At 44.4% G+C, this 14,760-nt stretch overlaps 1 protein-coding gene across 2 annotated transcripts in view; it reads right to left on the reverse strand.

Annotated features, from left to right (window-relative positions):
• Window positions 1–12,385, reverse strand: part of ankrd44 (ankyrin repeat domain 44) — a 36,796-nt gene extending 24,411 nt beyond the window's left edge. For both annotated transcript variants that reach the window (XM_056289575.1, XM_056289576.1), the window contains exons 1-4: window positions 11,911–12,385; window positions 4,462–4,545; window positions 3,409–3,487; window positions 584–654 (exon numbers count right to left, since the gene is read on the reverse strand). In XM_056289575.1, coding sequence (XP_056145550.1) covers window positions 584–654; window positions 3,409–3,487; window positions 4,462–4,545; window positions 11,911–11,937 — 261 coding nt within the window. In that variant the 5' untranslated portion in view covers window positions 11,938–12,385. The remainder of the gene's footprint in view (window positions 1–583; window positions 655–3,408; window positions 3,488–4,461; window positions 4,546–11,910) is intronic.
• Between the last annotated feature and the right edge of the window lie 2,375 nt (window positions 12,386–14,760).

The raw sequence follows: 14,760 nt of genomic DNA on the forward strand, positions 1-14,760 counted from the left end.
AAAAGCGTTTTTTCTTCAGGAATGGAATATGTTTTTTCAAGAGGCACCTTTTATTTATTTTTTTAAAAAAGTAAAGTTTTGTAAAAGTTAGGTCTGCACTTTATTAATCCCAATAGGGAAATTCGTCTTTCTTAGTTTGCTTTTGTTAATCGTTTTTATTGTTAAAATAAAAAAATATATATTTCCTTGGTATTTTGCTGTTTGTTTTTAAGAATTTTTTTTTAATTAAAATCGTAAAATCAGATGTGGTGTGAAAAAAATCAAGAGATTATATTTCTAGGCCATATCACCCAGCCCTACAAAGCAAGGTTTTGTTGTTTAATCCAGAATTTATTTTATTGTCTCAATAGGTTGTGCTAGAATGTAGAGAAAGATAAAGTATATGTTAATGCGTGGGTGTATGTGCGTAGGGAGGTATTTATGGCTAAATATCATGCTGCGCAGCTTAGCAACTTGACATCTGTGTCACAGTGTGTGTAACCTCGGATCACTCACCATGCTGTCTGAGTTGCTGTGCTGGAATAGAGGCTTTTACGTGCGTGTGTGCATGTGTGTGTGTGAGTGAGTGAGTGAACCTGCCCACCTCACTCCGGGATGCCACAGCGCGGTGGAGAGGGGTGAGCCACATGTTATCTTTGGCATTGACCCGAGCCCCTAGAGAGGAAGAGGATCAGAGAGAGAAAATATAGTATTAACAGCGATCAGCTTCCGTATCACTGCTTAGTACTCAGCAACATGCATCAGCCAAAAGCTTCAAACACATGGGGCCTTATTTATAAAGACACTATTTATAAAGACACTTTGGCCATTACACTTGATTCCAATGCTGGACTGACTTTGACATATTACAAAGTTATGACACACTCATCCTCATCAACTACTTGCCTACTTGACCCTTAACCATCAGAACTTTTTAAAGACCTCTGGCCTTCCCTGGCACCCACAACGCTAGACATTGTTAATTTATCATTTACTACTGGCACTGTTCCCAGCAGTTTTAAGACAGTTGTGGTTAAACCTCTACTTAAGAAACTGCACCTCCATCCAGGGTTTCTTAATAACTATCAACCAGTCTCCAATCTTGTATTTTTTTCTAAAATACTAGAGAGCGTTGTGTGTCAACAACTTTCGACCCATATAGAGGAAACTATCTATCTGAACTTTTTCAATCAGCTTTCAGGGCCTGTCACTCCACTGAAACTGCTCTGACCAGAATGGTGAATGATCTTCTACTTCGTATGGACTCTGATTCCACCTCTGTGCTTCTACTACTGGACCTGAGTACAGCCTTTGACACCACTGATCAGTGTATACTATTAGACAGAATAAATTGCAATTTTGGTGTCTCTGGCTAAGCTCTCTCTTGGCTTAAGTCCTACCTATATGGAAGAACACATTGTGTCTGCTATAATAATATTACATTGAAATGCTCTCACATTAAATATGACGTACCTCAGGTCTCGGTTCTTGGCCCTCTATTTTTCTCTCTTAGTTATTTCACCTCTTGGTCAAATTATACACAGTCGCTGTATAAATTTCCATGCTATGCACATGATACTCAGCTGTGTTTGCCTATAAGGGCTGATAACCATACTCAAATGACTAATTTGGAGGCCTGCTGTGATAAATTGGATGTCACTAAATTTCCTACTTTTAAATTCGGATAAAACTGAGATGCTTTGATTTCACAAAGTGTGGCAGCCAAAAAATCTTGGCGTTATGTTTGATCCCAGCCTTTCATTTTATAAGCACATTAAAGCAATCACCAAGACTGCCTTTTTTCACTTATATAACAGAGCTAAAAATTCAGTCTTTTCTGTCCATGGCTGACACAGAGACTCTAATACATGCATTTGTTTCATCCAAACTTGATTACTGTAATGTTCTGCTTTCAGGTCTGCCGCACGCTAGTACTAAAAGTCTTCAGATGGTCCAGAATGCTGCAGCTAGAATCCTAACTAAATCTAGGAAATTTGACCATGTTACACCAATTCTTGCCTCCCTTCATTGGATTCCTATCCATGTTAGGTCAGACTTCAAGGTGCTTCTGCGGATTTATAAAATCCTAAATGGGCTTGCCCCATACCTGACTGATTTCCTTAAACCATATATTCCATCTCGAAATCGCCACTCTCAAAATACAGGGCTCCTGTGTGTACCCAAAGTTAAAAAGAAGTCAGCTGGTGGCAGGGCCTTTTCCTATCGGACCTCATTCTTTTTGCCTTAACCTGCAATTAGTTGCATTTAAATTGAGTACCGTACTTCACAACCTGTACTGCATGGTAGGTCGGTTTCTGTCTCAATGAATTTATTAAGCACTGGTCTGCTGATAAGATTATACAGTATAGATAATTGACTATTGCAAACTGTTCTCTTCTCTCACGTCTTTTCCTCTCTCTGAATGATGTCTTCTCCTTTCTCTTCTCCAGTATATGTGAATGGTGTGATGTGAATCTACCCTGTGTGCACGTGCAGTCTGTCCTTCCTACCAGGTGTCCATGGTGACGGTGGTTGCCACCTGGACACTGCTTGGTGTCCTCTTCATCACATTCTTTTATATATCTTGTAAATCTATATAATTCTGTTATCCTGTTTCACAGTTATATCCTTCTCTCACTCCGATGTGTGACTAATGTTTGTCTTGTCTCTTTTCCCGCGTATGTGAATGGTGTGATGTGAGTCTCCCCTGTGTGCATGTGTAATCTGTCCTCCTGTCAGGTCTACATGGTGATGGCGGTCACGTGGCTCAGGGCCTAGGCTGTTCCGGTGGCATCTGGACACTGCTTGGCATTGTCCTCGTCATATTTTTCATATATTTTATAATTCCATTATAACTCTGTTATCCTCTTTCAATGTTGTCTCCTGTAAATTGTGTACAAACAACATCCATTGCATGTCTGTCCGTCTTGGGAGAGAGATCCCTCCTCTGTTGCTCTCCATGAGGTTTCGTCTTATTTTTTCTCCCTGTTAAGGTTTTTTTTAGGGCATTGTCCCTTTATCCGATGTGAGGGTCTAAGGACAGGATGTTGAATTGCTGTAAAGGGCACTGAGGAAAATTTGTAATTTGTGATAGTGGGCTATACAAATAAATTGACTTGACTCATCAAAATGTTAAATTCTATTACAGACATATCGCACAATATTGAGGGAAAATCCACATAGATTACTAGTTTGCTAAGGCTTTTTTTTAGAGATAACTTTGGCTTAAAATATGATTGTGAGCAGAAAATTACTGATTGAGACCCTTTTAAAAGTGAGGGCATCAAATATTAGAACTGACACAAAAGGATGGCGGAAGTAGAGAGTGGAAAAGAGGAAGAGAGAAGGAAAGGGAGAGGCACAAAAAAAGGAAAGAAAAGGGAGAGAAGAAGACAGCTCAGCGATGATGAACAGCGCTGTTGGTTTTACCAGAGAGGATGAGGAGCTCAGTGATCTCAGCATCGCCCAGAAAGGCTGCAGCATGCAATGGCGTTCGCTTCTCTGCATCCTGAGGGAGAATGGAGAACATGTGGCCATTAACTGAGATCTTTCATTCAGAAATATTCATCACACCTACTTTCAGTCACTATGAGTCACACTCCGCACTATTTGGTTGCTTGTAACAGTGACAAAATAGCTCAATTTATGATCACCATCATTTTAAATCGCTATGAATAACAGCTTCAAGTGAGGCACCTGTAATGTAAATTTGAAATGAAGTGTGGGGTCGACATATTAACGGTTAGCAATCCTAAAATCAGAGTCTTAATACAAGAATCGCTGGGTTGGTATAGACACAGGAGAGGCTGTGATATCAGAATAGAGATGACGGGCAGAGCCAAGAGCCTCTAGGATCAGCTACTAGCCCATCGGTGTCAAGTCATCCATTGTTCTTTATGGTGGGCTCGCTCTCTCTACACACACATACATATACACACTGTCCTGGTGACCACCCCAGATGTCCATCTGTCTGGGCTCTGTGCCACCTCTCCAACAAAAACACATCCAAAGTGGACAATGACAGAGTCCTTATTGTCCTGCTACAGGCAGCCAGGGCCTGAGACAGGAGACTAAATACAGGCAACAGCAGAATGGCAGAACGGGGCAGCCCATGTCCTGTTCTCCACTGACCTGCTTATATATACATATATCTACAAGATGATGTATATAAACATCCAAGTCTGAACTTTGGCCCAGCTGACCCCTGAACTGTTATTCTCTGGACCTTTGACCCATGTTGGTCCACACAGGAAGTGAACAGCGAGTATAACAGTGAGGAGGAGAAGACTGTCACTGTCTAAACAAGCAACATAAACAGAGGCAGCCTTTCTGGATTCCATCAGAAACCGATTACGAGCCTTAACCACAACCTGGGGACAAACTCTGGATTAAGGCCTATAAACTCTCCCTCGATGTGCACAGTTGTTTTTGCACCCAACACCCCCAAAGGAATAGACAGGTCTCGAAGGGCAGCACTCTTACCAGGACGTTGATGTCTTCAGACTTGTAGATGAGCATACGGATCTCCTCGGGGTCTCCATTGAAGATTGCCTGGATGAGTGGAGGCTGGGAGGACATATAGATGGGGGAAAAAAAGAGGAGAGAAAAAAAGTCAGATGTTGGCGTATGAACGAAGGCTACAACATGTGGCGACATTAAGGTACAATGTTATGTTAAAGACTATGTGCAACATTGCTGATCAATTCAAACAGCCAACTCATTTATCAGATGGAGCCTGAGGCAACATCTGGGGGACCACACGTTAATCCACACGAGCGTGGAACAGCATGCGATGATCCTTCCCACAGTGGAATGTGAAACACTGCTGTGTGTGTGTGTGTGTGTGTGTGTGTGTGTGTGTGTGTGTGTGTGTGTGTGTGTGTGTGTGTGTGTGTGTGTGTGTGTGTGTGTGTGCCCACGGACATATGTGTGCATATTTGTAGGACGTATTCGAAAGTATGTACACAATTAAGTGGAGGAGCAGCTTTCTGACTAAGCGGGCCTATGCTGTGTTTACACAAGTTTGAGTACAGAAGGATACTGCTGCTACATAATAGGCTGCGTTATTCAGTACAGAATATTGTACTTTACCACTGACAGGACTTTCAAAAACACATCTGAATTTGCTTGAACATTGATGTGAGGTAATAAGCTGTTCCTGACTGGCCAAAATGGGGTATTTAAAGCCATAGGGAGCAACTGGTTGCTGTGCAACATTATCTGTAGGTGGAGAACAATAACTAAATACTGTGCTCAAGGGAAAAACAAGCGAAGGGCATCGTGTGAAGGTTGTAAGTCCACTGCCCCTATTTCCTCAGTGGGATCACAGATACTAGGTAAATACAGGCCACAGATAAACACACACACACACACACACTCATACACAAAATGTGCCCACTATCAGCTTTAGTCAGGACACTAGCAATAAAGGTCAGCTTTCTGAGAAACACAGCAGGAGGCATGAGGGAAATGCCTGCGGTCCCCACCATCTACAGTGTACGCGAAGGAAGCCAGGTTTTATCATACGCAATGCTGTATCAAAGACGCCACTGAAAAAATAGGTGAACAAAACTTAATGACTCCTCAGAATGACGTAAATCAGATAAAGAGCTAAAGGATGGTTGCAGGGTGGATGCAGTTCTGATTAATCAGATCATGCAGAAGTGTGCCCTCGCTTAACTTCCTGTGTGTTTCTCTCACTCCTGCCTCACTTCCTGCTGCACAGTCTGTCCCTTCTCAGAAACATGAGAGAGAGGAACCTCTGGGGACTGTTTAACTTCCGCTTTTAAAAAAGCAACAGCCCACAAATGTGCAAGCACACATATGAAGAATGCTACTTCCTTAAGAGGCCTTAAGAGTTTGATTCCTGTGCAGTTCCACATCATATCACTTCCAACCATGAACTTTCTGTTCAGCCGGTAGATCATCCTTTTTGGCTTGAGATCTAGCAATAGCAACCCTGAAAAGAAAACAAATATGTACTCGCTAGCTACCCCCCCACAATCATGATACACAGAATGGTGGAGTATGATGATTAAGTGTGAAAGCAAACTACCATTTCATTTTATTGATAAAATATGCCCCAAAACAGTCATAAAATAAGGGAGAAATACTATTGGATGATATAAAACGATAGATAGATAGATAGATAGATAGATAGATAGATAGATAGATAGATAGATAGATAGATAGATAGATAGATAGATAGATAGATAGATAGATAGATAGATAGATAGATAGATAGATAGATAGATAGATAGATAGATAGATAGATAGATATACATACATATATACAAATAGATGGAGTTGTTCTGAGCACTATGGACAGATGCCCTAATAGGTTACATACTCAATGCATATGGATGTCCAGTAAATTTCTCTAACAGCCAATGAATTACAATGTTGCTGGTCATGTTGGCCAGTGGCAAAAACTCCTAATAGCATGTATATGTGTATATATATCTACATATCTATCCCAGGAATCAGGAACACTTTGTCATTTGAAACGAAATATCATTTCTCCCAGCCCACAGCAGTGCAACACAAAGGCAAAAACACATGTCCAAAAACTACAAGAACTACAAGAACACATATATATCCAAACTAACACATATATCCAAACTAAACAAAAGAAATCACTGTCCAAAAGAACAAGCACCAGCCAGGATGACTGTTGGAACTGCCAGTCTGCATAGGCTAGCAGTTAGCTTAGCCTGCCCCGCTTCCGCGTCCTGTCAGACCGCCCTCTGTGTTTCCTCTTTGGGCGCAGCGCCGGGCAGGGCCATGGTCCATGGGCCCACAGGACACAGCAGACCAAGCTCCCTCAGCTGATCCAACGCTAGCTTTCCCAGCCAGACACCTTCGACACACCTCCCCGCACTCCACACGACGACACTAAAAACACACTCATCGCTAGGCAAGGTCGCCGCCAGACCGCCCTTGTGTTATCGGAACTGCCAGTCTGCATGGGCTAACAGTCAGCTTAGCCTGCCCCGCTTCCATGCCCTGTCAGACTGACCTCGATGTTACCTCTTCGTGCGCAGCTCCGGGCAGGGCCGTGGTCCCTGGGCCCACAGGACACAGCAGACCAAGCTCTTCTAAGCCAATCCAGCGCCAGCTCTCCCAGCCATCAAAGCCATCTACCTATCTATATGGCTATCTATAACCATAGATATAGATTAGATATTACAGCTATAGATGTAGATTTAGATGTAGATATATAGCTATAAATATAGCTATAGATAATTATGCATACATATGAAACCCATTCTTAAACCTACTATTTGAAGTTTGCATCAACAGTTTCATTGTAGACTAAATCATGTTTAATCGAGACACATTGAGGTTAATAAATAGTGAATGAGGCCTGGTTAGACAAGAGGGGCTGTGCCTTTAAATAAGCAGCGAACACTTGGCAGCATATGGCCTCTTTGGCCCCTTTCGCTTTGCCTTTCTAGTGCTCTTGCATGCACGCGCACACATAAGCATACTTGCATGCAGACACATGCATGCACAGACTTGGCATCACTCACTAATCACAATGCCGGGGTCTTTAATTACCATGGGGACTTGGGCAGCACAGTGCTACAAGCAGTAGTAAAGCTAGGGAGTGTTGTGGAGCATAGGGGGAAATCGCCCCTGGAAGGAGCTGTCCCGAATGAGGACATTCCCCCCCCAAACCCACACCACCACCGCCCCAGGCTATCTAAAGGCATCTCAAACACAGAGCTCATTGTTGCAGTGCATAGTTAGCCATCCTGATACAACACACACACGCACATGCACACACACACACGCGCACACACACACTTCTCCCTCGCCTTAAGACCCACTTTAAGTCCCCCAAGCACCCCTATTGACCAATAAAAACAATGCAGGTTTCTTGCGAACATGCAGAGAGCCGTCACCAGTACACCCACTAAATCTTTCACTCCTGTCACAGCTGGTCTCGAACGGACCAGTCCAGTCGCTCGCTGATATAATTCTGGCAAAACAAACGCATTTCCCCTCGAACCTTCCTCTCTCTCATTCTTATCCTACACAAACTTCCTCCATCAGATAAACACTGTTTTCATTCCTCAAAGAATCTCCATACACGCACACAGGCTATACAGAATCTACACGGTAACACACACACACACACACACACACACACACACACACACACACACACACACACACACACACACACAAATATTAGCCTGAATCTGTGATGGAGTATAAACTACTGGAGGTAACTGTATATGATCTTATCGCATTTACATTTTATTGCATATAGATGCAGATTGACTTTGGATCTATAAATGTGTTGCTCATTCTGTCACTTTGCAACAGGTGTGTATCATGTCACACGACTTTCTAATATTGTTTATGGGTATTTTTTAAGATGGTGATTCTCTGTTTTTATAGTAAGTCAGGGGAAGAGCTGCAAACGTGAGTACTGCAAATAAATACATCTGAACAGGACCCTTCTTGTGTGCGGCTCTTCTTTCGTATCTTACATTTCCACTGGCGCATGGAGCAAAAGGCCTCCAAAACTGACCGATCTGCCTCCCCTTAGGCCCAGTGAGTACTGCTGATGTTCCCATACCAATGCAGAGCTCAATTAAAACCCCACGGTGCCTCGTGACTCTGCTTTTCTCCCTGTCTGTCAATGTGCCTTACCAGCAAGAAAAGGCGAAGTGTGTGAGCGGTATTCTGTTCGTTTCAGCTGTCACCAACAAACACGGGAAACAATACAGGAAACCTACATGCACACACAAAGGTAAAGAGGCAAAGAAGAAAAAAAAAGAAAGAAAAAAAAGCAGAAAAAACTTTCAACTCAACCCATGCAAATCGTTAGTTAACATATGCCCAACCTACAAGTGCAAAAAGCTTTTTTGAACTGATTATACAAACATACACTGAAGTGTGACGGATTCAAATGTGAGTGGAGCATTACTAGGAATATTTGCTTTCCTCGTTTCGCATTTATTGGACTATTTCATTTGTCAGTGATTTAAATTGTCCTCTGGCATGAAATGACATCTTGGGCAAAATTAAACATCTGAATAATCACCTGATTTTGGTAAAACTTTTAGCTTTTCAGTTTGCGATGTAATTACAACGTAAATATGTATTTTAATGGCAGACAACAGCTGGGCATCCTAATGCAAATTCTTGTGTTATATTTACAATACGTGTACAGAAGCTAATTAACAATGATTTACATCTACAAATACTAACACAATACTAACAATATCTTCCCCCCCCTTTTCTCCTCACTTGTACCCGGCCAATTACCCCATTCTTCCGAGCCGTCCCGGTCACTGCTCCACCCCCTCTGTCGATCCGGGGAGGGCTGCAGACTACCACATGCCTCCTCCGATACATATGGGCTTGCCAGCCACTGCTTTTCACCTGACAGTGAGGAGTTTTGCCAGGGGGACATAGCGTGTGGGAGATCACGCTATTCCCCCCAGTTCCCCCTACCCCCCAAACAGGTGCCCCGACCGACCAGAGGAGGCGCTAGTGCAGCTACCAGGACACATACCCACATCCGGCTTCCCACTCACAGACATGGCCAATTGAAGGGACGCCTGACCAAGCTGGAGGTAACACGGGGATTCGAACCGCCAATCTCCGTGTTGGTAGGCAATGGAATAAACTGTTACGCTACCTAGACGCCCCTAATAATATCCTTCTTATTGGTTATTTTGATCATTCCTTCAGGACAAAAGCGCCAACCAACAAAACATTATGTCACACAAGATTACACTGGATATCTTAGAAAAGGGTCAAAAGTCAAAAAGAGATTAAATAACATCTACTGACCTATTCAAATAAATAAGTGCAAGGCAAGCTCTAAAAAATTGCAAGACCATCACTGAATCACGAGACTTGAGCATTGAAACAGTAAATAGGGAACAGAAAAACACCTTAAATTGTTGTCCAGAGAACAAAAGTTACTTCATGATGCTTTCTACTTGTCCTTGGAGAGGTCAAATAATGAGTGTGGGATGATTTTCTCTTGATGTTACTAGAATCACAAAGGTCTGAGCTGCCAATACATAACCTTGAACACTGAGACTATTTGACAATTTACATATCTGAGTCGAAAATAGTACAAAAACAAATGGTATAGTTGGGGAATCCACTAACATTCAAAGGGAGAATTAAACTTGAAATAATGCAAGATAAAACTTGGGTTTTTCCATAAAGCTTCACGTCACGTCAACTACCAAAACAAGTGTTACTGCATGTTAACTTCAAAATACACACACACACACACACATGTATGGACTTGTCCAGTATAATAAAGGCAAGATGTAGTGGAAAAGTGTCAAGTCAGCAGTTTCCCGTGCTTGTAGCCCTTTGGTCTGTGGATGAAACGCAGGACACATGGTGGACACTTTCTTTCAGTGCACCTTATAGTATTTTGAGTGTGTGCGCTATAACGTAGATGACCCAAAGACCCCTCTTGAAATGCACACTCACAAATTAGCTTAACAACACACAACAAGCGCAAGTTGGATAGGCTAAAACAACATCACAATTGCACACAGTCCCGCAGAATACGCCTTCAAGTTGGACTCACTTACAAGTGCCCCCATTTATGGTGATTACAGAATAGAGGACAACTGAGAGGTGAGGAGTAAGCCATCCTTATATTCCTCCTCTCTCTCTCTCTCTCTCTCTCTCTCTCTCTCACACACACACACACACACACACACACACACACACACACACACACACACACACTACTAAACTGACACCTCTGATCCCGAGCACCCACGGTGCAGCAAGGACAACAGCTGGGTCCGTATGACCCTTCAACCCATTTACCCAATATGACCCTCGCTCGCTGTCCTTGTAAAATCTCCAGTGTCACACAAGGAAGCAGTGCTTTCAACAACAATCGCAGTCGCAAGTGAGAAAGCACAATGGCATTGTGTCGTACATGCGGCTGCTGCTGCTGCTGAACTTAGTTGAAAGCACATTTTCACGCAGGTAGTCTTTGCCCACACTGGGTCTGTACGTCATACAACCCACACTGTTCTGCAATTCGGATATCACGAGAATCTGACTATCTGCTGCATGTAGTCAATCATCACACGTCATCCCTACGAACGTCAGAAAATAACCGGAAGTTCCATAGATAGGCGCTTTGTTGAAAAAAAGAAAAATCTAAGCGCTCTCCCTCCCTTCCCTGAGGTCACAGATGAGTTGATATTTTGATCGACCAAAGCAGATGCTGTTCTGGCAAGATCCCGTCCTGGCAAAGCAGATCAGATCAACAATTTCTAAGAAGAGTTAAGATGACAGTTCAGGATGCAGAAACAAGTTCCAACCACCTTCTCTTCAGAAGCCAATGTCTCACCAACAGAAACCGCAGAATCAAGGGTAAAATGAAGCAACGATATATCCCTGAGCTACGAATGCATAAGATAAACCATAAGATAAACCTTTTTTATTTGTAAGATAAACAGGTCACAGGATGTTTAAGTGTCTGAACGAAACATTGGAGAGAGGGGGGGGGTCAGCGTTTGTCTTTCGGTGTCACACAATATTTCCCCACGGAGTTGCATACACTAAATGTCATATTGAAGAAAAACTGGCGATTCCTGCTTCTGCGGGGATATTTGCGGAAATAGAGAAGCAAGTACATTCAAACGCACCACCTCAGCTCAGCCTTTGGGAAGATAACGTGGCCGGTTCACCGAGCAAACACAGAAATGACTATCATTCATGTTGATGAGTTAGCTCGATACGCGCTCCGTGCTGCGCACTCATCGTTGTTGGTGAAATGGTGAACTGGCGGACACCGCCGCACTTACTACGATCACAACAATGAATAAAGAAATAAAATGGGGAATATCTACTAACAAAGTGCACAATGTCGAGTTAGCCGTTTTGTGGTGCAGATGCTATGCTAGCGGCTAGCGGTGGTACCTGGTCGGCGAGTTTAAGCACAGCCATATCTCGGTCAGCTTGGACGGCACATCCACTCTGAAAGATCACGAAACCAAAATCAGTGTGCGATGCTGCCAAACTGTAGAAATCCGGTCTTCCTTCCTCGTTGTCGGGGTTTCTTCTTCTTCTTCTTCTTCTTCTATTTCTCACAAGACTCCAGACGCACAGGTCTTAAAACTTGTTTTCTCTTGCAGTCCTACGTAGCGGGGCAGATTGAGAAGGCCGGGGCGAGTACCGGGGCCATCGCCCGCTCCACTGACGTTATCGACGGCGACGGTGAGCCCAGGCGGCCGCTGTCCCGCTGGAGGGAGGGAGGGAGGGAAGGAGGCGGGGAAGTAGAACAGGCTCTTCTGGCCGATGTAAACAATCCGCGTTTATGGTCGTTTACGCGGAGATCGCCGACTTTCCGAGCCATACACTCGGTTCCTCCTTCTGCTGCGGAACCGAGAGAGAGCCTTCCTGGACACGGCCACAGCGGCGGTCGAGTGCCTCTCAATTGGAGAAGCTCAATTGAACGTTGAGATTGCACAGGAAGTTCATGCTCCTCTCCTCTCCTCTCTCGGATGCAGGGCCGGAGGAGAGTGTTTCAGCAACCTTTCAGCATCGGCGTCCAACGTCTCACTACCGCCCCCGCCGGTCACAGCTGCACGGCTTTAACCGGATTTCTTACGTTTGCATCTTTGTGTATGGACGGGCATTTACAACTGCTGGCGTCATAAGTTTGTAATTGCATATTTGCTCTGAGCCGAAGGTGGGAATTCAATGATTAAGAGGTGTGTCCCAATACTTTTGGCCATATAGTGTACATACTGTAACGTGCATGCATGGATAAGTAGACACGTTGGTCATTGACTAAAGGGTCAGTCGACTGGTTAACGTTGTCGCTTGCGGTGTGGAAGCCACGTGTTCGCGTCCCGGCTGTGGCGACGATTCCTCGGCTGCCCCCCCCCCGAATCGCTACATTGGTGTCAGAAGTCGGATGGTGATACCGTGAGGTCATCGGAAAAAGTGCGTGCGCCCGGAGGCGTGAGGAAGTTGATATGCTGAAGCGCTTCCCGAAGCAGGGGGATAGTGTAACGGGCATGGATAATGAGTCAGAAATTTTTAGTCGACTGGTTAACGTTGTCGCTTGCGGTGTGGGAGCCACGGGTTCGCGTCCCGGCTGTGGCGGTCCCGAACTGCCCCCCTAATTCGCTACAATACATTCATACATACATACTGTAACGTGCATGGACTAACTACCCTTTAGTCGAGGACCAACGTGTCTACTTATCCATGCGCTTTACACTACCCCCCTCTTTTGGGAAGCGCGTCCCCGCGCTGCATATCAGCTCCCTCACGCCTCTGGGCGCACGCGCTTCCCGAAGGAGAGGGGTACTGTACCATGCATGGATAAGTAGACACGTTGGTCCTTGACTAAAGGGTCAGTCGACTGGTTAACGTTGTCGCTTGCGGAGTGGGAGACATGGGTTCGTGTCCCGGCTGTGGCGACGGTCTCCCAGACTGCCCCCGTCCCCGAATTTGCTACATTGGTGTCAGAAGTGGGATGGTGAGGCCATGAGGTCATCGGAAGCGCGTGTGCCAAGAGGCGTGAGGGAGCTGATGCTGAAGCGCGGGGACGTACTTCCCGAAAGGGAGGGGGTAGTGCATGGGTAAGTAGACACGTTGGCCCTTGATTAACGGGTCGGACCCTTTAGTGGACTGGTTAACGTCGTCGCTTGCAGAGTGGGAGACACGGGTTCGCGCTGTGGCGAAGGTCTCTCAGATCCTGCCCCCTTAATTCGCTACAACACATAGATGCTGCGGTAGGGTCAGGTGACAATGAACACTTCATGGTAACCTTTTTGGTCTCGGATCAGCGATAACGCAACTCTTACAAGAGATCCCTGAACTTGTTTGCAGATGTTTCGCTACCTCACATCGAGTTGTCTGCAAATACAGCAACTTGCATACAGTAGGAAACTAAAAATGACTGCAGCTCGATATTTTCAACTCTGCGATTTCAACCAGGTTTTTTTGTATTTGCATTAATTTACCAAATGACGTCACCTCCTCTTGATTGCTCAACTTAATAAGCCACAAATGTATTTATTGTAAAGAATATACTCAAAATCTTACAAATAACTTTAATGCTCTTAACTTATAGTGTCGCAGTCCACGTGTGGCGTAAACGTGATCTCCAAGGTCAACAAATATGGAGACGGCCCATAAAGTCTTAGCCGACAGAAGCCGGAGGAGATGTGTTTTTCTCGTGTCTGCTCCGACAGAATCCGCCCATAAATTTAAGAAGAATTTAGTCGGCCCAAGTTGAACCAACCAACCAGGGGAATGAAACGTTCAGGGAGCATCGTAAAGTTCATTCATTAGTACGCGTCAACTACCAGCTGTCAACTCCTGTTCCCATCCAGGCATAGCAAAGCTCATTCGCTTAGGAATGGGACGGAGTGTGAACTTGAGCACATCAAACACTAAAATGGGGAGCGACAGGAGCACTTAGCTGTAGTGTGAACGGGGCTCATTAAGGTTGAGTATGATTTAATTTCATCTTGCACCCATATATTTATTTTGTAAATTCTCATAATCTCTCTCTCTCCCTCTCCCTCTGTCTCTCTGTGGCTGATCCCAAACAAGGGCCCACTGTTGACTCAACAAGGTATCCTCTCTCTCCCTACCAGATTTCTACACACATAGCAGGCTGAGACACCACCATGCACCTTGACATAGTCCACTCAGCTCACAAAGATGTATTGGTGCATTCCAGCCTTTTATACTCTGCAAGAGGAGGAACAATGAAGGATTGCTAAAAGATAGCAACTTCATACAGCTATG

This window comes from Lampris incognitus, chromosome 11 (assembly GCF_029633865.1).
Source record: "Lampris incognitus isolate fLamInc1 chromosome 11, fLamInc1.hap2, whole genome shotgun sequence".
Classification (NCBI taxonomy): domain Eukaryota; kingdom Metazoa; phylum Chordata; class Actinopteri; order Lampriformes; family Lampridae; genus Lampris; species Lampris incognitus.